General features: G+C 45.3%; 1 protein-coding gene across 2 annotated transcripts in view; it reads left to right on the forward strand.

Moving 5' to 3' along the window:
• The window catches only part of LOC121826506 (aldehyde oxidase 1-like), a 62,584-nt gene that overhangs the window by 14,107 nt on the left and 24,751 nt on the right, over nucleotides 1-23,726 (forward strand). For both annotated transcript variants that reach the window (XM_076550489.1, XM_076550490.1), the window contains exons 7-21: nucleotides 752-841; nucleotides 2,949-3,029; nucleotides 4,186-4,330; nucleotides 5,102-5,194; nucleotides 6,602-6,753; nucleotides 6,932-7,025; nucleotides 8,476-8,585; nucleotides 9,796-9,980; nucleotides 10,838-11,000; nucleotides 12,694-12,786; nucleotides 15,864-16,033; nucleotides 16,349-16,484; nucleotides 16,924-17,046; nucleotides 20,897-20,993; nucleotides 23,531-23,655. In XM_076550489.1, coding sequence (XP_076406604.1) covers nucleotides 752-841; nucleotides 2,949-3,029; nucleotides 4,186-4,330; nucleotides 5,102-5,194; nucleotides 6,602-6,753; nucleotides 6,932-7,025; nucleotides 8,476-8,585; nucleotides 9,796-9,980; nucleotides 10,838-11,000; nucleotides 12,694-12,786; nucleotides 15,864-16,033; nucleotides 16,349-16,484; nucleotides 16,924-17,046; nucleotides 20,897-20,993; nucleotides 23,531-23,655 — 1,857 coding nt within the window. The remainder of the gene's footprint in view (nucleotides 1-751; nucleotides 842-2,948; nucleotides 3,030-4,185; nucleotides 4,331-5,101; nucleotides 5,195-6,601; nucleotides 6,754-6,931; nucleotides 7,026-8,475; nucleotides 8,586-9,795; nucleotides 9,981-10,837; nucleotides 11,001-12,693; nucleotides 12,787-15,863; nucleotides 16,034-16,348; nucleotides 16,485-16,923; nucleotides 17,047-20,896; nucleotides 20,994-23,530; nucleotides 23,656-23,726) is intronic.

The raw sequence follows: 23,726 nt of genomic DNA on the forward strand, positions 1-23,726 counted from the left end.
TGCTTGACAATGGAGGCTGTCCACCTCCAGGACAGCGTCACCACACACTAATTAGTAAACTACTCAATCATTAATGTTAATAAGAACTAATAAAACCTATAAGAGATGTTGTTTCTTCTTTCTTTGTTTTTAAACTAGTATATAAAGTAAAAGGTTCTTGTGGAAGTTTAATACACATTCAGTCACAGGTGGTCCTCTTCCACCACCAGAAGATCACTTCTGTGAGGTGAACTATGAAATCAATACCTTGTAGATAAGATCAGAGCAAGACATCAGTTCTTATTACTACTATTAGTGGTATTTAAAATATTGTTAGTACTAATAATTAACGTGGTTAATGTGTATTGCTATATGACAAGATTATCTATTAAGACCTTTATAAACTTTTTAAAATGATGACTGGTATTCAGAATTTTTTTTGTTTTTTGTTTTTCGAGACAGGGTTTCTCTGTAGCTTTGGAGCCTGTCCTGGACTAGCTCTGTAGACCAGGCTGACCTCAAACTCACAGAGATCTGCCTGCCTCTGCCTCCCGAGTGCTGGGATTACAGGCGTGCGCCACCACCGCCCAGCTCAGAATTTCTTGTGAACTTAGTTTTCATTAGAGTTAGCTTGGCTACGTTGAAGTATAAATGGTTTTCTTTTACAATGCCTTACAGTATTGGTTCTACAACTTCAACTGTAGGCACCCAGTTAACCATAGAATCCCATGGAGTTCTGACTGGCCTGTTTGTTTTGTGTTTCTCCTCTTAGGCTTCTGGCTGCTGTCAAAGTAAAGAAAATGGGGTGTGCTGTTCGGATCGAGGAATAAATGGATTGGCAGAATTTCAGGAAGGTGATGAGGTCGGTGAATGGTAAAGTTGTTATAACGTTGTTCTAGACATGAGCAGCTGCTGACTTAGAATGGTAAAGTCGTTATAACATTGTTCTAGACATGAGCAGCCGCTGACCTAGTCTTCGGAGGAATCACTGGCTGCCCAGGTTGATGAATTGGACTATGTCAGTTGTTCTCTCTCCCATGCTCACTGTCTCTCTATAACCTAAAACTTCAGCCCAGGAGGAAACTGGGGGTGGAGAAGGGAGGGTGAAGAGCTACCGTGGTCCAGCTGGGGGAGAGGAGTGGCCTCTATCTGTTCTGTGGCACAGTGGGGAGGAGTGGGGAGGAGTGGCCTCTAACTGTTCTGTGGCACAGTGGGGGGACTGCGTTTGACAAGCAGTTGACTATTTCAGATTAACAGAATCTTTAACATTCTCCACACAATGAAACAATTCATGTCTGAGATTCTAGATGCTAAATAATAACGTGATATTATCATGTCCGTGTACTGTAATGCCACTCTGCCCCACCATAGATACAACTGTTATACCAACTGAAAGCAGCAGAATCCATCTTATAAATCCGTCATACCCACTGCATCCCTCATTGTACACATCAGTCCTTTTCAAACACTGCTGACTACGGGAGAGAAAACCCCTCATCTCTGCGGTCTCTCAGTTTTTAAACAGCATTTTCAGCGACCAGAAGCAAAGTGGAGTTGGAGATGGAGGAACAGGGACAGGAGAGGTGGAGACTCCACGTCTCCCTTGAGTTCTCAGTGTCTGCTTGCTCCTCCACTGTCCCCAGACTCGAAGAGGATGTATAGGGAGCTGATGAGTGCAGAGACACACTGACTCCTGCAGAGTTATGAGAGGTCAGGTCTGTGTCAGAGTCCTTGCCTGGCAGCTTGCATCATGACTGGTCAGCTTCTTTTTATCTTCTGTCTGTCTGTCTGTCTTCTTCCAAAGAGATGAGGTCTTGTGGAGCTCATTCTGTCCTCACACTTATCATACAGCTAAGCTTGGCCTCGAATTCTTCCTGTTCCTACCTCTGTCTCCTAAGTTCTACGATTGTAGGCATGTGCCACTGTACCTGGGTTGTCTGACCATCTTCTTCCAGTCTTATTACACACACACACACACACACACACACACACACACACACATACACACACACACACTCACACATACACTCACTCACTCACTCACAAATTAAAGTAGAGGTGCCTGACAATAATATAGTAGTTCACCTCTTATCTACAGTTTCCCTTCCTGCAATCTGAGTTACCTCTGCTCCAACCATATTCTGAAAGTATTATGTGGGAAATTCTAGAAATAGTTTGTGTTTCAAAACACGTGCCATTATGAATAGCACAAGGAACTCTCACTGGGCTCGCCCTGTCTCATGTGGAATGCGAACCAATTTGTCCAGTGTATCCACACTGTATACCTTACCTGCCCATCTGTCACTAAGTAGTTGCCATGGTTATCAGATTGACTAGCATGGTATTGCAGTACTTATGTTCAAATAACCATTACTTAATAATGACACCAAACACAAGCTCAGTGATGCTGTAGTTCAGATATGCCTATGAGTAGTTACAGGGCACTTTTTTTTTTCAGGAAAAAAGTATGTTTAGTACTAGAGTATGTTGCTATGATTTGCAGTAAGAATGAAGAAGAAGGGGCTGGAGAGATGGCTCAGAGGTTAAGAGCACTGACTGCTCTTCCAGAGGTCCTGAGTTCAATTCCCAGCACCCACATGGTGGCTCACAACCATCTGTCATGAGATCTGGTGCCCTCTTCTGGTCATACATGCTGTATACAAAATAAATAAATAAATCTTAAAAAAAAAAAAAAAAAAAAAAAAAAAAAAAAAAAAAAAAAAAAAAAAAAAAAAAAAAAAAAAAAAAAAAAAAAAAAAAAAAAAAAAAAAAAAAGAATGAAGAAGAAAAACGTAGTGTGTATATGAACCTTCACTCTAATTTGTGTGTGTGTGTGTGTGTGTGTGTGTGTGTGTGTGTGTGTGTGTGTGTGAGTTCAAACTGCCTGTAGTTCTGGGTACCCACAGGGCTTAGATGTCCCCTGAGAATAGGGGTGCTCCTGTAACTTCTTTCACTTTTTCTTTTCAAAGACAAGTCCAGACCTCTTCTCAGAAGAGGAGTTCCTGCCACTGGACCCAACCCAGGAGCTGATTTTCCCTCCAGAGCTAATGGTAAGGAAGGCGGTTGCTCACCTAGAAGAGCTGAGGGTGAAATGTCAGCGGGGCCTTTTCAAAAGCTGATGGTGCAGCCTCAGACCTCATCAGAGACACGTCACTGTGCAGCAGACTGTGGTTAGTGCAGACAGTCAGGGCTGCTTGTCAAAGTGCAGAGAATAAGTATCTGTCGGGTGCTCAGCTCAGCTCAACATGAAGGGGACATCTATATTATACTTCCCCCGACTCCCCACTCAAGGCTTAGGGACCATTGAGAAATGAGTGTGGGGAAGGTGTCTTCTAGCTACGACAGGATCACTACACTCATGGATTGACTCATTTTTGCCTGCACAAGCTCAAACCAGTCAACATCAGCATGGAGAGGTGAGAGGTTCCTGAGTCCCCACCCTTAGCTGATATGGGGAGGGAAGGTCAGTTTTCCTCAAGGATATGACCGCTTCTAGGTTGACCACAACCCAATGGATGGCCCCATATCCATAAGGATATGGACAGCACAAATTGTACTCAGTAGGTTGGGTGGGGGACACGAAGTTGGGAGGATGGAAGGTGATACTTTGTGGAGTTGGGGGGAGGAACGGGAGGGAATATAATGAAAGTATATTACGTTCATATACAAAATTCTCAAATAATTAATCGTTTTATAAAGAACAAACTGATGGACAGATAGGCAACACTCACCTGTCATCCTCACCTCTGAGTCCAGAAAGTGTGGGCGGAGGAAGAGGCAGAGAAGGGAGGGTAGACCACCATGGGGGTGTTGGAGGATGTGAGACACAGTTGGTGATGTCTGTTAAAAGTCCTGAAGGCCCAATCCGCGCGTTTCAATACAGACTGGCTTTCTCCTTCCACTTCTGCTGAAGTTCATTTTTCTGTGGGATGATTTGGCCAAAATGAGGATATTGCTATGTTAGTGGACATCAAAATGAGTCGCTGTGAGGTGTCAGCGAGCCAATGGGAACTTCCATTTCCAGGGGTAAACTACTGCCAAACAATCACCTTGAACTCTGACTCCTGGCAGAGCTCTATTTTTAGGTTACAAAATTTGTTTTTTTAGAAGATACGTATTCCTTTTCTCTGTTTCAATAAAATTAGAGTGAGAAGAGATGGACATTCTGTCACAAGCTCTCTCAAATCCCTGTTGCTTTTCCAACAGACGATGGCTGAGAAACAGCCAGCAAAGACCAGAGTGTTTTGTGGTGATCGATTGACGTGGATTTCCCCAGTGACTCTGAAGGAACTCGTGGAAGCTAAATTCAAGTATCCCCAGGCCCCCATTGTCATGGGGAACACCTCTGTGGGTATGTAGACACCCCAGGACATCTTATGAGGGAATCAAGCTTCATGTGGTTGTGTTGTCAGGAGGTCAGCCAGAAAACACAGTGTGATTCATGAGGTTTTCCAGCGTTAGACAATTGCCTGCCCTGTGCATTACTGGAGCAGAGCTTGCTAGTCTCATGGTAAGCCAGCAGCAGGGCTAGCCTGTGCTTCACCGGAGCAAAGGCTTGTCCCAGTGTAAGCCAGCATCAGGGCTACCCTGTGCATCACTGGAGCAGAGGCTGGCTTGCTGGCCCCATGGTGAGCCAGCATCAGGGCTAGCCTGTGCTTCACTGGAGCAGAGGCTGGCTTGCTGGCCCTGTAGTGAGCCCACAGCAGGGTGCCAGTGTTCTGGTTTTCCATCTGGGGACCACACTGGTTCTCATCCTGAAACTGCTCTGTCTTTCTGCTCTGGATGGTGTCTCTGTGATGATAGCACATTTGACTTCAAAGGCAGTTGGAGAACCTTTTCCTTTTCCACTCAGGCCTAGTGTGGCTGCCCATCTCTTTGCAGGGCCTCCAGGACCTTCTCCCAGGGAAATCTGAGTGTGCCACATCGCACAAGTTTTAGAGCTAACAATTCTAAAGAGTCCCAAAGTTTAGTCGGCTACTGTCTCTGCATGGTTTGCAATGAACAGCCCAATAAAAGGAAACAACTTTCATATGCCCAAACATTGGTTTAATCATAATTCGAAATGAAGAGAGCAGTTAACATCCTTTTATTCTAATCTTGTGTCTCTCCCACAACCCCTTAGGACCTGAAGTAAAGTTTAAAGGTGTCTTCCACCCCGTCATCATTTCTCCCGACAGAATTGAAGAGCTATGTGTTGTAAGCCAGGCCTGTGATGGTGAGTTCTTATGGTCCTATGACATCGATTGCTTAGTCTGGTGGATGGAGAGGGGCGAGCTGTTTCTTGTTAGAGTCCAAGAGAAGTCCCACAACAGGCCACCAGACATGTATGCAATCAACAAGAGCATTTAATTTGTCAGGAATAAGAGTTCCAGCATGCTGGGGTCAAACCATCTTACAAAGTGGAAGAATGGCGACCCCGAGAAAAGCTCATGGGCTCCTTTTTAGCAGGATTAGGACAGTTCCAGCTCTGGTCAAGTGTACTTTGAAGTGATTGGGTGTAGACCCTTTTGGATACAGGAATCATTTTATGATTGGCTCATGACATCTGGTCAGCAACTGTAGTTGTGGTGTCAGGGGTCTGTCTGCTGTGTCAGGGATCTGTCTGACTGAAAATAGCAAGAACAGTTCCTGCTCATGGCCAAGCAGGATCCTGATTGGCTACCAGACTAGACATACATCCTGAGGGTCTGATTGAAGCCAGACATGAGTTACATAGGATGGTGGTGTAATGGGGCCCCTGGAAAAAAGTAAAAACAGCAACTGGCCCTATTAGGGTCAGTCTTGTTATAAAGGGGATGGCCACTTCATTTCTAGTTAAAATTCACAGATTCTCTTCAGACAGAGCAGTGAGGATCTGGAGTCCAGGGAGAATGCCCTAAAGTTCCGCTAGACACTGAGAAGTCAGACTTCCACTGAGAACCTTTCCTATCTGCAGTATCAGGGAGACTAACAGCTATTCAAGGGGGCTCTGTGTGTGAGTGCAGAACCAGAGATGAACGAAATGTGCTGGCTGCTCTCCAGAGCACAGCCGACGGAAAGGAGCTGTGTACTGAGTAGCTACAGTCCAGCCTTTTTCATTCCCGTGAAGGGAACGTGGTTTCATGGCAGTGAGAAGCAGCAGTCATTGATTGTAGTGTGGGTTTGGGATAAAGCTCCTGAAATCCAGTTCTTGGCGATGACATACAGTACCTCTAAGATCTTGCGGAAGTGACTGGACTGAGTCGCAGCTCTGCCATCTGTGAAGGGAACCTATTAATATCGCAAGGTTTTGTTTTAATTCCTGGAGGCTTTTTTTTTTTAAAGCTATCAGCATAATATGTGATAGACTCAGTATTCAAGGAATCTAACCTTCATGATCCCCACTAATAACTCCATCATTAACCTTCCCACACATCACTGCTATCACCATACCCACCTCCATCACCATCAGTATCTCTACCATGATCATATCACTACCACAATCAGCACCGTCACCACCATCATCACCACCATCATCACCACCAGTACTGATAGGCACAACAGCATGGATCCAATATAAAGATTTCCATGCCTGTAGCTTTGGTCTAACATTTGGAGGCCATCGGTGATCATACTACATTACTCATACAAGACTTTATTTCAGGGCTGACCCTCGGTGCTGGCCTCAGCCTGGATCAGGTGAAGGACATTCTGGCTGATGTGGTCCGGAAGCTCCCAGAAGAGAAGACACAGACATACCGTGCCCTCCTGAAGCACCTCAGAACTCTGGCTGGGTCCCAGATCAGGAACATGGCTGTATGTATTTGTCAAGTCAACTCTGGCATCTGTGTCTTGGGTAATTGCAACTGAGGACACCTTTCTGTTCTTTAAAGCAAACAAAAGGAACAGCTCTCAGAAACATCACTTAATCTGGTAATTTAGTGCTTATGCTCTGTAACTATGTAACAGAAGTGAAAGTAACTGCTTTTTAAAGTCTTTAGGGGGCCACATCGTGAGCAGACATCTGGACTCGGATCTGAATCCCCTCCTGGCTGTGGGTAACTGTACCCTCAACTTGCTGTCCAAAGGTAAACAGCAGTTTTGCTTGGGGAGTTATGAAACTTGATTTGTTTCTCTGGCTGCTGGGGAGGCAGGAAGTCCAGTTTGGAAAACTAGTAATTCCCTTGAGCTTTCTGAGGCTGAGAAGTTGGTCAGTCTGTCTTAAAACTATCTACCAGTCTCCCCATCTGCTTCTTCTTGAGACCTTGACCTACCAGGGGGGCCAAACTATTTGACCTTGAGACCTGATGCTGTTGTTACAAATGTGTTTGGCTGCGTGCCTTGTACCTGTCTTTGGGATTCCTGGCTGTAGGTTAGGCACATCTTCTAGGTGTTTTCTCACCCGACATTGGACATGCTTGTGTTTAATGTCCAGATGTGAGCTGATCATTGGCAAAGACAATAAGCTCTGAGAGTCGCCGAGTCCCTTTGTTGGAGACTCCCCCCAACCCCCCCCCAGGGTGTTTGACTCCCATGCTTTGGGCTTGGACTTCGTTTATCTTCCTTGAATGCCCACAGATCGTTTTCAACTGAATATCTATTGGACCTCCTGCTGTATTTATGCCCTTGACTATTGTTTTTGAAATTCAGTGCTGGAATTTTCTCTTACTTCAATTTGTCTAATAATTATTAGGAGATTCTTGTAATTGGGTCCTCTACAAATATATGGAGGTTTTGTTTGAAAATGTGAGCTAGCTTTCTGTTATACACATATGTTGTAAAACATCAACTCCTTATAGCATTTCAACTGCTAAGGAATCTTAAGGAGGAAGATGTAAATTCAGGGTTTAAGTTTAAGCAGCACACTGAAAAACCTCCTGCCGTGAGAAGTAAAGTTGGATGAGAGAATACAAGCACAAAAAGCTTTATATTTCTCCCCATTATATTTGGCTATGGCTTTAAACTGTTCCCGCCTCCAGTCCTTTGACCGAAGGACTGAAAGTCTTTAGATGCTGGTGGGGGAGGGGGAGGGGGGATGTGGCATAACCAAATAAAATAGCACTTAATGCTGTACAAATTCACTGAAGGGATTTTTTCATTCACCTCTGGAGATAATAGGATCCTGGTTATAGACAAAAAAAAAATATGAAATGGTTGTGGGTTGACTCGATGAGATATCAAAAGGGATATTAATATCTACTCTGTCGTAGCAATGCCCTAAGCCAACCGTGCTATCGAGAAGTGGACTGTTAAGGTTCCCGTTCTTTAGGAAACTGGGTGTTTTTATCTGTAAGCAAGTAGATAAGACAAAAGGTGGGAGGAAGCCTAGGCTGGAAGAAACAGTGTAAGATGCTGTCAGAGAACACACACACACACACACACACACACACACACACACACACACACACACACACACACAGACTCACTCACTCACACAGACACTGACACCCCAGAACTTCCAGTAGAATCGTTTCCCAAGTTTAGGAAGTTTGTTCAAAAGATCGTAGGTTCCAGAGAAGGTGTCGTTTTTCTCCACAGATGGAAAACGACAGATCCCTTTAAGCGAGCAGTTTCTCCGCAAGTGCCCTGATGCCGATCTTAAACCTCAGGAAGTCTTGGTCTCAGTGAACATCCCCTGTTCCAGGAAGGTGAGGATGGCCTTTCTCTCCATTTCCCAGTGCCCCCACCAGTCTGTAGCTTGAGTGGGCTCAGGACAGACGTGTTTGCGGAGGGGATGAAGCTCACTCTAGGAACTGACAGAGGTCACTCTTCCATCGGGGACTTGTGCCCAGTCACTGTCAACCTGCTCTGCTGTCCCCTGCCATTTCTAGAACTAGGAGACCGTCTTCCCTCTTCCTCTGCCCAAAACTCTAAAGTTGCTTTTTAACAGATTCTTAAGACATCCTTTGTCCTTTCAGACGTCTTCCCTAAGTGAGACAGTGTAGTAGAACATTATTTTAAGGTGTGCTACTTTTATTTAGGTTGCATTTGTTTAACTCTGAGAACCTGTGTTACTTTGCCTGTCTAAAACACCCAATGGTGTGTATGATTTATTTGGGAGCTGGGTGGCGGGCCCCCAAAAGAGCAAAAGAGTAAAAACCCCAAACAACAATTAAGTAACACAGCTTCACAGAGTTAAACAAATGCAACCTAAATAAAAGTAACACACCTTAAAATAATATTCTAGTACAAGACAGGTCTGCCTAGATCCTGGGGCCTGAAAGGCCAAAAAAAAGAAAAAGAAAAAAAAAAACCAACCAAACAACCAATCAACCAAACAAACAAAAAAGACATTTGCAGGGGAACGTGGAGGGGAAAAGCAGGGGTTTGGGAATTGGATACGCCGAGGCTTGAGTTCTGGTTCCAACTGGATCATTCCAAGTCCAAGGTTCCTCATTTGTAAGCCTGCTTCATGAGATGTTCTGGTTTAGAGGGGCTGCCAGCCCAGAGAACCACACACAGAGTTTTGTATATAATAATGGAGATTTATTTTCTGGGAAGCTGAGGCTAGAACTCTGATAGCCAGGAGTCAGTCAGGGCTGGCATCTTCCTTTGAGGCCTTGACCTTGACCATAGATGCCTGTCTTCTGCCTTTTCTTGGGCCTTTTCATGTCTCTGTACAATTTGTTTCTTCTTAAAAGGACACCAGCTGGTTGGGATTAGGGCTCTGGCTAATAACCCCGCTTTCACCTCAGCACTTTGAACGCCTTGTCCCCAAGAACTGAAGTACTGGGGTTTAAAATCCCAGCATCCAAACTTAGGGGACACAAAACGGAACCTGTAACTGAAGATGTGCTGATCACCCTTCGGCATGGAGTCGTCTCTCAGGGGAATTCTGTTTGCGCCTCTTTTCTCCAGTGGGAGTTCGTGTCAGCCTTCCGACAAGCCCAGCGCCAACAGAATGCCCTAGCGATCGTCAATTCTGGGATGAGAGTCCTTTTTAGAGAAGGCGGTGATGTCATTAAAGAGCTATCCATTTTGTATGGCGGTGTGGGTCCAACCACCATCAGTGCTAAGAACTCCTGCCAGAAACTCATCGGAAGGTAAGAAGTTGTGTCCTTCGTTTCCAGGTGACGGAACAACCTGCCCTGTGGGAAGCCGCGAAGAAAAGCAGAAAAAAAAAATGCTTAGGATCTCAAGTGTGATGTCTGGGAGTCCCAACAAGATTTCATAATCACTTCCATGTTGCTTTCTAGCACATTCAGGAGTGAGCGTTATATAATCTGTGTCCATAGTGCGTGTGTCTAGTGTGTGTACCTGTGTATATGTAATGTGTGTGTGAGAGAGACAGAGACAGAAAGGGTGTCGGATGCCCATTCCCTGTAGTATAAATTTGCATTCTTTTGTGGGGGGAATAATTTACCCTGATGAAAAATAGATCATGAGCTCAATGGTTGCTAACGATCTCTTTTGCTTACCTGAGTTGTTTTATCTGTAGGTAATAATAGCTAATCTTTCCTGGGAACTTACTAGATGAATATTAATAGAGAACAGTGATTCCGCACATGACTATCTGGTGCAAATCTTGTTCAGTCTCCTTAACTCCATGAAGTCAGTCTATTTAACACTATGGAACCTCCTTTTCCTTATCTGTCAAAGAGAATCAAACCTACGTTATGAGTCACTGAGAGGGTTGTGTAGGGGACACACAGTGCTAACACAGAACCTGGTATACAGAGATGTCTTAGGAGTAGATGAGCACTGAGTGACTCCTACGCTAAGGACTCTGATGGCTGAGGATGTGGTGAGACCCAGTCCAGATGCTTGGAGAGTAGCCGGCCAACCTGCACTTGGGGTGCCTGGCTGTCGACCCTGCTTTCCTGGGTCTGCCTTATCTGTCAGCCGAGCCTGTGAGATCATGAGTCCTGCCAGGCTGAGTCTCCTCCTCTGCCTCTCACAGACCCTGGGATGAAGAGATGCTTGATACAGCGTGCAGGCTGGTTTTGAATGAAGTCACCCTTCCAGGCTCCGCTCCTGGTGGGAAGGTGGAGTTCAAAAGGACCCTCATTATCAGCTTCCTCTTCAAGTTCTACCTGGAGGTGTCACAGAGTTTGAAGAGGCTGGTAAGTGGAACAAACTAGTTGTGTGCACCGTGATGCCCGAAGCAGAGCCCCTGCTGAGGAGCTGTGGACTATAAGGGATGACAGACTGGAGTCACATCTTACTGGTGGTTCTCCACCGGACTGTCCTGTGGATGGCTGTAAGTGTGAGGAGGATTTGCAAGGAGGGCACAGACCTGCACGGGCTTTTGCTTCACACCACTCAGTTATCATGACGTCTCATCTGTCTGGATAGTGCTGAGAAAACTTGTTAAGGAGGTGAATGCATTTCCTTCCACTTGCTGAAGCTTACCTTCTTGTGTTTGGTTTTCTTGTCTGGGTTAACCCTCATTCATAAGATGATGGCAACCACTGCAGTATTGTGAAGTAAGTCGTCAGAGGGGAAAGGCTTAGCGTGAGGAATGCTGGGTAGAAGTTGACAGCATTTAGTAACGCCAGTGATCCACAGGCATTCTTTGGCCCACTTTCCTTTATCACAGGCTGCAGGATTGTTGCCTAGAGAAGACACAACTGGGAAAAAAAGTCCTCTGAAAAACATTTTCTGCTTCAGAGGAACTTGGACCTTATTGTCCTCATTAGCCTCCTGCTACAGTCAACCCAGTTCGACTGGAAGCCATGACTCCTTGCCCTGTATAGATATTAACACAGTAACTTTAAATAGGAGGGAAGAGTTGGGAGAGGGGGTGAATGTGACCAAAACATATTATACAGAGCCCTCGAAGAATTAATAAAAGTTAATACATAAATAAATACAAGACAGGAAGTCCTCTCATGGAGATCTTTAAAGGTCATCTTTTCAATATAGATGAGAATAAATAAGAACCAATAGGTTGTATCAAATTTTTGAGATGAGAAGCTTGAAATCATATATAAATGACATATTTCTACTGGGTAACTAAAAGTGAAAAAATAAAGCTAATTGTAAACACTCCTAATGAACACCAAATAATACAGTTCTTTGGTGAATCAGCTGATCTATTTGAAAACATCTGCCCTCCATTTAGCTTTTCTCTTTGAAAATAATAGCTGTTGCTAGCTTTATTTTCTGTTAAAATTATTTAATTATAAAATGAAATAATTATTATAAAAATTAAAATTATCAAAAATAATCATGAAGTTTATTGTTTCATGTCTCGTACAAAGGAGCACACGGCCCACTGCTCTGTTCCCAGGGGGCACCCTCCTGTGAGGTGACAGCGGCTGTGGCACCTCTGTGCACTTCCCTGTGCCTGGCCAGATGCCACCAAGCAACTTCAGGGTTATTTGCAACAATGGGCATTGGTTCTGACTTTTCCTGCTGGAGTTTTGTTCTTTCCGCTCTTTCTGTTTGTCCTCTGACTTGTTTGTGTATCGGCGTAAGTGCCGCAAGCCCCTTGGGAAAGCAAGTCTGTCTATCTAGACAACGTTGAGAAAATAGTGACTGGAAAATTGCTAGTGATGGGAAAATAATCTTATGACACAGAGATGGTGGCAGCCAGTGATATTCTAATTTCGTGTGGTTTATCACATCATGTAGGAAGACATGTACCTGCAGGGTTCCTGTCCTGAGGTTGTTTAGATTTCCAGGGCTCTGAAAGGGCGAATGCTTGATCGACTCCAGACTTCAGAGCAGAGAGGTTTGCTGGGAATGGTACCAGGCTCTTCTCCTAGAACATTCTGGTAGATTTTAAATATCTACTGTTATTTTCCTCTTCAGGACCCAGGTCACTATCCTAGCCTGGCAGAAACATATGAGAGTGCTTTAGAAGACCTTCATTTGAAACATCATTGGAGAACATTAACCCACCAGGTTGGTGTGTGTGTGTGTGTGTGTGTTTAAAATAAAAGACAGGCAGGGCAGTGGTGGCTCTCGCCTTTAATCCCAGCACTTGGGAGGCAGAGGCAGGCAGATCTCTGTGAGTTCAAGACCAGCCTGGTCATCAGAGTGAGTTCCAGGACTACACAGAGAAACCCCGTCTCAAAAAACAAACAAGAAACAAAAAATCAAAGACAAGACTGTAGGGCCTTTGCCTGCTAGTGACACGGGCCCTTCTTCAGATTCATTGACACCTCAAAACTAGGTGGAGAGTGTAGCTCAGTGGTCAGGTATGGACAAGGCCCGGAGTTTGGTCCCTAGACGCTCAAAATGAGAAAAAGAAAAATAACCGAAACCAATTAGGAATCATGACTAAAAACAAACCTGGAAAATGTTGAAGAAATATGCCTGTTTTTGTCTTACAGACTGTTTTTTTTTTTTTAAATACTATGGCTCCAGGCCATTGATGTAAACAAACTGGCTGTTGCTACATGTTTTCTGCCCTGGCTTTGTGGCTATTGAAATACAAGGAAAGGCAAGTTCTGAGTAGGACCAGGGTTCATCTCAGAGGACAAGGACACACCCCTGTTCCCAGAGGCCATGGAACCTCAGCAGTCCAGGATGTTGCAACAGCTGTTAGGTTATTTTTCCCAGGATTTGGATCCTTTCCTTTCCAAGCCCTTCCTGTCCATGTGGTTTTCCGCAGATTGCATTTTATTGTGAAATCAAACGAGAGTACTAGGAGCTACTTCCCTGATGCCCTGATGGAGGCTGACTATTAGGGTACAGAACTCCCATTTCTCTGTCTGTGGTTTGTTTGTCTGTTTGTTTTTCGAGACAGGGTTTCCCTGTGTAGCCCTGGCTGTCCTAGAACTCATTCTGTAGACCAGGCTGGCCTCACACTCAGAGATTCACCTGCCTCCGTCTCCCGAGCACTGGGATTAAAGGCGTGCAACACCACTGCCTGGCTTTCCCATAGCTTTCGAATGGAAGTTTCTGTCATAACATAAAAATATAACATGGAGCCATTGTGTTGGTAAACTGGATAAGATTTAATGTGTGTTTCCTTGAAATATTTGTCAAGAACCTGGACAGAGAGTTTTGTTAAGTCAGGAATGAGAAGATACTTAAAACCTCAGTGCATTGAATCTGCTGACAGATTTAGTTATAAAAATTTACATCATGCCATAGTGAACACTGAAGTTGCTGTAGGTCCCTTGAGGTTTGGAGTTCAATATATTCAAAAAATTTAAATCTGCCAAAGTGCTCTGTAAGTGAGCATTTTGAAAGTTAAAAACAGCTGCCTTCTTCTCTAGCGTTCTGTGAAATACCACACTCATAGTTTGTGACTTACGGAGACCTTCATAGCGCTTTGGAAATGGATTGTGTTTCAGGGGGGAACCAAATCCAAGCGATGGACAATCAGATCATCCAAAAAGAACCCAAAGTCTTCTCAGAGGTTGAGCTTGAATGGATTTGTCATGCAGGGTTCTGAGACAATGTTTGGGGTGCAGTGTGTCACCCACACTGATGAATATTGTTTTGTTTCCCCTGCGCTCTCTCTCTCTCTCTCTCTCTCTCTCTCTCTCTCTCTCTCTCTCTCTCTCTCTCTCTCTCTCTCTCTCTCTCTCACACACACACACACACACACACACACACACACACACACACACACACACGAGCATCTGAGTTTCTAGAGCGATTTCAGCTCTCACCACAAATACTTCTCCCGAATCACTTACTGGCGTTGAAAGTTCCCTTTCATCGCCTCACAAACACAGGTCCGCAGACAGAGGAGGGTTGCTTGCATCACGGTGCTTGATGAGGTGGACCCTTGCTCTTAAGCTACTGCAGTGAGGGGTAGATGGCCACGGGGAGAGTGCATGGCAGAGCAGACTGTGAACCTCATACCACCAAGGAAGAGGGAGGGGGGCTTTGCAGCCCCAGCGGTCTCAAACCTCTCCCTCCACCTCCTCCCAGTAGCAGCCCCCTGAGAACCCAGCCGAAGGGAGACCTCCTGCACCCAGACTGTCCCTGGCGGCTTCAGGAGGTCACCGGGCTGAGGAGACAGCCACTTTTACCACTGTGTCTCTAGCCATGTAACAAGCAGAAGGAAGTAGCCAGGTGTACTTGCCCGAAGTCCAAGTCCATTCTCGCAGGCTGATTCTTCGATAAATCGGTTTTCACATTTGGCTATCACAGGCTTGAGAATTTCCTCAGTCTTGTGGCAGACCTAACACAGTAAAGTTTCAGAAGATTTTCTTCACAGTTGTGAAGTGTTCCATTATTTACAGTAAAAGGTGTTAGCATTAATAATAGAAAACTCCAGGAGCCTTATAGCTAGATCCCTTTGAACATGTTCACTCCGTGTCCGAGCCTGTAAGTTTCCTAGCATTTTGCTTTTCAGGATGGAAACAGGAAATCTCTAAGAGTATTTTATACAAGCAAAAAAGAGATGTGGGTAATTTTTCACTCAAATAGTGTTTCAGCTGAAAGCCTAATATGATTTTTCAGTGCTTTGGGGGCAGATTTTTTTTTTCAGAGAAATCACGTCTGCCTCTGTAGCACTTGAGAAGACATGCCCGATGATGATGCCTTATCGTCTGTTTTTCTTTTCCTCATCAGCTCAGGTCTCTAAGGAGAGGGAGGGGAGAGTTGTCAGGGGAACAGAGGGGTGAGTAAGATCAGTGGAACTAGTGGATGTTGGCGCCGCTTCAGATCCCTGCTTGTGCCTGAATCCCCATGTGTAAATTTGGTTTCATATTGAAGGACAGAGATTGAAATCCATGTGCTTAGACACATGGAGTTTCCATCAGAGATATTTGGGATCTGCATTTCAAAAATGAAGAAAAATAAAAATGTATCACACTTACACATTCCAAGTTGACTACCAAATTGTTCTAATAGGCTGTTTGGAATAGTGTGGATAGTGCCAGTTTTCACACTCAGAAGCATTCTGTCTTAAGCATGAATTTACATAGCCACTCTCTCATGAGAGACACACATTCTGTGATTATTCCTACAGTCTCTGTAGAAATATAAAACTTAATTTTCGGTTTTTTATTCAACAGTCTGTAGACCCGAAGCAGCTTCCTCAAGACCCAATTGGACGTCCCATCATGCACCTTTCTGGTATTAAGCATGCCACTGGTGAGGCCATCTACTGTGACGACATGCCTGCAGTAGACCTGGAGCTCTTCTTGGCTTTTGTAACCAGTTCTAGAGCACATGCTAAGATCATGTAAGTGTCCCTCACCCCACTACGGGGATTCTCCTCAGTGTCTAACTCTGCCCTGTCAATGGAAAGCAGCGGTGTGGCGAGGGTAAATGGAGGCTTGGTGACACCCAGGCTAGAGATGAGACGGGATTGAAGTGTAGGATCTCTCCCAGATGCCCTGCACAGAGTCACTTCACTGTGCCCCAACTTCTTTCCGTGCCTGGCAGGTTAACTGTCAGAGCAATTAATTCTCTGATAGTCCTTATTTTCCAACTGCCAATTCTCAGTGCCTCTGGGCCTTGAGGCTGCTTTGAGAAGGTGTCTGGGGTGTTTTCCTAGGTCCGTGGACCTGTCAGAAGCTCTCAGCCTGCCAGGCGTGGTGGACATCATTACCGCAGATCATCTTCAGGACGCAAACGCCTTCACAAACCCCTTCGCCCCAGAGTACCCAGAGACATTCCTGGCCGCAGATGAGGTCTTGCCTTTCTGCTTTCTGTTTGAACAACTTTCCCAGTTAATGGCACCTCATATTTTCATAGGATTGTGTCTAATTTGTCATACCATAAAGAGTTCAATATTCTTTGAACAATAATTATGAACCACAAAACTTCTAATAGATAGGAATTCAAGTTTATTCATTTCCCACTTGAGTGAAGCTGATGGGTTATGTGAGCTGCTCTCAGGGCTGAAGATGTATATGTAACTCAGCTGTTGGAGGGCTTGCCTAGGGTGTAGACCATGCGAGTTATGGCCTTTAAATGTTAAGTAAACAAGCACGAGTTCCGGGCTGTACGTGGTACCTGTCCTCTGATGTCTACCCGACACAAGCAGAGTTTTGCTTCTCTCGGCATGGGAGAGAAGGCCACACAGCCAGTGTCAGGAGCTGATCGGTGGTGGGCCCTTCTGTGCCACAGGTACATTGCGTGGGCCAGCTTGTCTGTGCCGTGGTTGCGGATTCTCAGACGCTGGCGAAACAAGCGGCCGAGCGAGTGAAGGTTGTCTACCAAGACTTGGAGCCGCCGATTCTAACTATTGAGGTATGAGGTCAAGCCGATGGTGGTTCAGGGGTCAAAGAGCGGGTGGGAGGGCCTTGTCTGTTACAGCGCTTTGGTACAGGGGTAGGAAAATCTGATGCAGTAGTAGGCTTCCTGAGCACAGGGAATCCATTGGCTCAACGTGTGAGCAGTAACAATTTCCCCAGGAACCTGGTTTGTTTGTTTGTTTGTTTTGTTTTGTTGTTGTTGTTGTTTCTGTCTCCTCTCTACCACTCACAGCAGAGTGTTCTCCCCTGTGCCCAGGGAGGGCAGCAGAAATCTTGGGCTTCCCTGTTCATGTGTGTGATGAGAGGTACATTATTGTCCCAATGCTCTAAACACACGTCCTGAGATGAAGACTTATTTGGCCACTTTGATCCCGTGTCTGTCTCTGGATTAATGACTGACCAGATACGGGGAAGAACTGTTGTCGCAATTAAGATGGGGGTGGGGAAATTTTTTTTTTTTCAGGGAATGGGCTGTCTAGGGTGTAGAGTCCTAAACAAAGATATTAGCATGGTTTGGAAGGGGAAAGGTGAGAACGCTGAGTGGGCAGCTGGAACAGCGTAACCTGTCCTCTGGCTCCCATTTATATAATCTCTGCTGCTTCGGCAGGTACCCAGTGGGAACCGATGAGATATTCCATGAAGCATACTGTCGACACTACTTTAATATTCTCTAGTGCAAATCTTAACTTTCCATGAGACATGGATCGTATGAGGCCTACAGAATTTTGGCAACTAAAAAAAAAGGGAGTGTTGCATTTCTATCCTAATTTTCATACAAAAGTTGAAAAGTTATAGAGGCTGTAAGACTCACCCCATGAAATGATAGTCTTCGCCTGCATGCATTCCCTTGGTTCTGGAATCTGGCCTTTGCATAAATGTTAACTAAACAAGCAAGGCTTCCAGGCTGTACATGGTACCTACCCATGGTCTGTCGGGCCTGCCAACAGTCAGCTGGGTAGCTGGGTAGAGGCGTGCAGATTGAAGAGACAAAGTAGAAGACAGAAAAGAGTCGAGAGGTCTTGCCGGTCAATGCCAGTCAGCCCCGAGGTTATTTCACAGCCAGCTTATATACAGTTTTGAAGGACAGAGGTAGAACAATGCACAGCACAGGCATTCAGCAGCTATCTATCCTGCCTTGAGTCAAGGAGCAGGCAGTTTCATTTTCTATCTCAGTGTACCTGTGGCTGGCATCAGCAGCCTACATCTAGCTAGATAGTGTGTTCTTTCTTATGGGCTAATCAGGACTTTCTCACAGCCTTGGATCAAACAAGTATGAACTCTGTTGACTCAGAATAGACTTCAGATTCAAACTGGGAAACTGAGTCAGTTGTGGGCTCCCACAATGCTCTGAAGTGTGCCCCACACCAGTCAGGTTTTGCCTCTCTCAGAATGGGAGAGGGGACCACAGCAGATCTGTTGGGCGACGTCCTTGACAGCAGACACCTTTCTGTGCCTCATTGTGGGGCTCATCTTACCTTAAAATGAGGAAACTGTTGGCCAAGATCAGTATCTCCACTTGACCTTGAGTGGGTTTCCTGTCATGCCTTATTCCTAGGAACATGGTCTCGTGGTTCTGGGAATTTCTCTCAGTATCTTCAGATTAAAATAAAGTCATGTCCAGAGGTCAAACGTAAAGAAATGATGCGTTTTCCCTGGTCAGTTTCAAATCCAAACCTCCTTTTCCCCTTTTCATGTTCATTCACTCGTTGCATGCTGTTCTCGATTACTTCCTTTGTAGATTCTTTCCCTGAAATTTTTGCTTTTGAGTTATAATCCCTTTTTGAAAGAAATTATTTGAGTAGTGACTCATCGAAATTTCGTTTGTCATCTTTACCAGTGGCTAAATATCCACTCTTCCCCTTTTGGCTTCCCAGCCAAATCAAAGTTGCCTGTAAGCACTTCCCCTCCTGTCCCACCCTCGATCCCTGGTGACGTGCAGAAAACTTCAAACACTGGCATTGCGTGAAAGTCGACTCTCATTTGGTCAGAGGTCAAGCTCCCCGGGCTCATGCTGCCAGTCCACGTGAGGGAGCTCCGCCCAGCCCCCTGCACACTACAGTCCTGTGACCACTTTCCTGCCAAGGGTTATTCAGGAAATTGGCTCAAAGTTATGCAAAAGGAATTAGCAACTGGGATTGAAAAACATTAACTTTTAAAAACGGAGTTTAGAGAACTCACCTTTGGGGCTGGAGAGATGGCTCAGCGGTTAAGAACACTGGCTGTTCTTCCAGAGGACCCAGGTTCAATTCCCAGCACCCACATAGCAGCTCACAACGGTCTGTAACTCCATTTCTCTGGGGATCCAACACCCTCACACAGACATACATTCAGATGAGACACTAATGCACATAAAATAAAAATAAATCTTAAAAAAAAGAAATAAAATAAATTTTAAAAAAAGTCACCTTTAAAAAAACTGGCATATCTGAGCTTTCAATTGATTTTTTAAAAAGTGTATGAGCTGGTTTCAAATATGAAAATGTTCCCGGCAAAAGTGTCTGAAAACAAATACATCTTTGTCAGTAATTCAGGCTTCACACAGCTTATGATTTCTAGAACTTGAAATGGAGAGACTCTACCAACAATCTTGGAACAGGTGCAAGAAAGAAAGCTTGCCCTCCTCAGCCTCTCTCAGTCAGCAGCAGTAGATCTGTGACCCATGGCCAGTGCCCAGACAGAGCTCCGAATGCCTGTCGTTTGACTTGGTGCTAAGTTGAACTCACTCATGCTACCTCACTAAAAGTACTTACAACAGTCCTGTGAGATCGAACAACTGTTATCCCCACCAGAAGAAGAAACAGTGGGGTCACCCAGGGGCACAGGGCAAACGCACCCCGCCCCCCAACCATAGCCCCGCAGTGCTGAAAACAAAGCCACCTACATTTCCAGGAGAGGAAATGGCACATTACAGCATCTGAAGGTATGAGCAGAGGAGAGGTATAGTTTCTGGTGGCCAGAGTAATCCAGAATCGAGAGAATCCCCAACCGCTGGCAGCCTGACATTTCAGATGATCCGTAACCTATGGTAGATGATGCTGGTAGGAGAGGACATGTCAGTCATCTAGTATTGCAGCAATCTGGATTCCCAGAGCTAGACAAAGTACCCAACATTGGTGATGGTAGCTGCAGCCCTGAGTGTGTGTACCAAGGTACTTATTAACCAGGCACCAGGAAATCCAGTGCGTACATGGGCTTGTGGTACCCAGGCAAGCCTTATGTGAGCCATCCATCCAGGGTGGATGGCCCCTGGTGCTCCACTGCCCTGTGCAGATGAAATGCTCATGGTCCTGAAGGAGGCGCATGAGTCTAGCAGGTAGAGCCTGTGACTCCAGTCATTAGTGGTTTTAGCTACTAGCATTTTATGGCATTTATGCCATGGAACCCTTTACATGTCTCATTTCACGACAAGCTGTATGTGTGCCTGCCACAGAGGATGCTCAGGGAGGCCTACAGTCAGACTCTAGGAAATAGAGAAAATGACCATGGATAGATAGCGCTGTCTGGGTCTGAGTCAGCTAAGTGACCTTGGCTACATAAAATGGTTTATTAATCCCAGAGAATCATCTGCCTAGAAAACAACAGTTCCATCCTGGATCCCCTAGGTATTAGGTATTTTCTGAGCAGGCTCAGTGTCCTTGGACTCCCTGGGCACATTTGCATTTGTTTTTTTGGAGAGTCTCTGAAGCTTGCCTTTCAGCTTAGCTTCCCAGGGCCGATGGGAGAGTGCCTGGATTCCTTCCACAAGAGGAATGCTCCACAGACCCGCACATTTTCCACAGGGCCTGGGACTCCCAGAGCGCGGGCTTTCTAACCCAGGCTGCCTCACTTTTCTGTTCTCTTTCCAGGAAGCTATACAGCACAAGTCTTTCTTTGGGCCAGAAAGGAAACTGGAGTGCGGGGATATTGATGAAGCATTTAAAATGGTTGACCAAATTCTTGAAGGTAAAACTTTCTTTAAAATTGAGCAGCAGGGAAACTTTCTGGGCATGTCTAGTTTAGGAATTCCCTTGCCTTCTAGAAACCATCCCACAGCCTCAGTGGATGCTGCTCCCGGAGAGCAGATACCTTGTTCACACTGCCTTTCCCTGTGGCTCAGGGGTGGGTGGGTGGGTGGGTGGGGACTCACAAGTCAGGTAAGGAACCCAGAAACAGGGCATCTTCTCATCCATCCCCCAGCCTGTCTTGGTTCTGTGGTTTCCTCCTCATTGCTGAAGGATGTTTTCACTAAATACAGAATTCCCAGTTGACTACACTAGAAAAGTTTTGACCCACTTCCTCCGGCCGCCATGGCTACTGAGGAGAAAGAATAGCGTCTTCTTACAAGTGCTTTTCCCTTCCGAAGCAGGCACTGACCAAGATATCTGGCTGCTTTCAGGACAGGATTTAGTTTTGTCTTTAGTTCTTTTAAAATTCAACCATGCTGTGTCATGGCAAAGATTTCTTTGGATTTATCCAGTTTAGGAGTCACTCAGCTTCTTAAATCTGTGGGTTTATATCTTCTGCCAAGTTTGGGAAATATTCAACCACTACTTCTCAAATACTTGATTTTAGTGACACAAGCGTCAGATCCCTTTTCTTGGTCACATGGTTTATGAGAACCTTTTTTTTTCTACTCTATTCATTACATTTTTTATATTGACGTGTTTTATTGTCATTTTATTATTATTATTATTATTATTATTATTATTATTATTATTATTATTTGGGTTTTTCAAGATATAGTTTCTCTGTGCAGCCTAACTGTCCTGGAACTCACTCTGTAGACCAGGCTGGGCAGATTTCTCATTGGGGTCATTGACATGGCCCAGCAAGGAGTTGGGGAGCACTCACGACAGCCTGACATGGGTGGGAGTCTGGGCCCCCCTCTTCACCTCTGCAGGTCGGGGTGGGGCTCCAGGTCCTTCTGTGCTGTCTGGTTGGTGTCCACTGATTCTCGGCTAAAGGGATTGTGTTCCTAGACTCCTCTCCTTAGGGTTCTTTGGCTCTCATGAGGCTGTTTGCTTTTCCAACGCTTCAAAATGAATTATGCAACCAGCAGGCATATTTAGGTGTCCTCTTGGCTGTTGAGACACAGGGGGGAAATGAGAAATCCCTGTCTTCTCAAGCTCGTAGTACCTAGTTTACGAGAACAGTTGGGAAACGCCATTGGAAAAGACGTGACGAGGCGCTAAACCCGCTAAGTAAAGAAGACCTTGAGGGGAGGAATTAAGAGCGAGGAGAGTGTGGCGAGGGTCAGAGTCACCCGGAAACCCTACAAAGAAGCAGCTTTCGCTTGCCTTTGTAGGGGGAGTGAGGTTTTTTACTTTGCCTGTGGGTGTTTTGGGATTTCTGGCTTCTGTGGAGTCAATACTGGCACACACGAGGTGCATGGTAGCAGTAACTCTGAACGCCAGCTGCTGTGCTGAAGTCCCTACTCACTCCGATTTTTATCTCTACCTTTCGGTGACTTCTGTCAGTCTGCAGTGTGTGTGTGGGGGGGGTGGGGAGAGAGAGAGAGAGAGAAGGGGAGAGAGAGAGAGAGAGAGAGAGAGAGAGAGAGAGAGAGAGAGAGAGAGAGAGAGAGAGGAAATGAATGGATTTATTTGGGGGATAATATACAAGAAATAGAAATACAACAGGGAGACTCGTACAGAGAAGGGCTGCCCTATTATCTGGGGAATGGAGGAAAAGGTCAGGGTTTGTGGGTGAAGAAAAGATTATCCAAGCTCTATCCTGAGAAAGCCCGGTGACTTTGTCAGCATCAGTGGACGGACTCAGGTACATTCTGATTGTCACGTGTCAGTATTTGGTAGATAAGAATTGGAATCTGGGCTGGGCAGTGATAGCGCACGCCTTTAATCCCAGCACTCGGAGGCAGAGCCAGGCAGATGTCTGTGAGGCCAGCCTGGGCTACAGAGTGAGATCCAGGACAGGCACCAAAAACTATACTGAGAAACCCTGTCTCAAAAAAAAAAAAAAAAAATAGAATCTGGGAGTTACAATTAGGCCCTTATCGCTTTGTGTTGGGCTTGGAAGGTAGTTTTGGAATACATATACACAGTTAGTGTTTTCCCCCCATGGCCTCTTGATGCCCTTTTTGTTGGGTATGACATGAATGACTCCATTTTTCACAATTAACTGTCATACTTCTTAGATCAGTTTGCATTTAAGGTTCAGGTGACTAGATGTAGTTAGTGGGAGGAACATAATATTCCATCTCATCTTGGAACTAGAAGTCTCCTGTCACAGAATTTTGACTCTAGAAACTCAGATGTCTTTCCTTAGGGCTCTGGCTGCACACACTGACAGGCACGAGATTCCCCTCTGCAACTCCGCTTCCAACCTGAAAGCTGACTGCTGGTGTTCGTGGCCCTTCAATGTGTGTGGCTTCTCTGTGTAGAGCTTGCTCGGTGGAGTTTCTGGATCATGAGTCAACGGGAGGGGGCGGGGAGTGCCTGGTTTTTCCGTCAGCTTTTGACATCTAAGTATTCTCCTGACAGGTGAAATACATATAGGAGGTCAGGAACATTTTTATATGGAAACCCAAAGCATGCTGGTTGTTCCCAAAGGAGAGGATGGAGAAATTGACGTCTACGTGTCCACACAGTTTCCCACATACATACAGGTAACATGGGGTCATTGATGAGGGGATGTGGCTAAATGGTTTCTGCCAGCAAAATGTACCAAGAACAATTA

Source organism: Peromyscus maniculatus, chromosome 13 (assembly GCF_049852395.1).
Source record: "Peromyscus maniculatus bairdii isolate BWxNUB_F1_BW_parent chromosome 13, HU_Pman_BW_mat_3.1, whole genome shotgun sequence".
NCBI classification, from domain to species: Eukaryota; Metazoa; Chordata; class Mammalia; order Rodentia; family Cricetidae; genus Peromyscus; species Peromyscus maniculatus.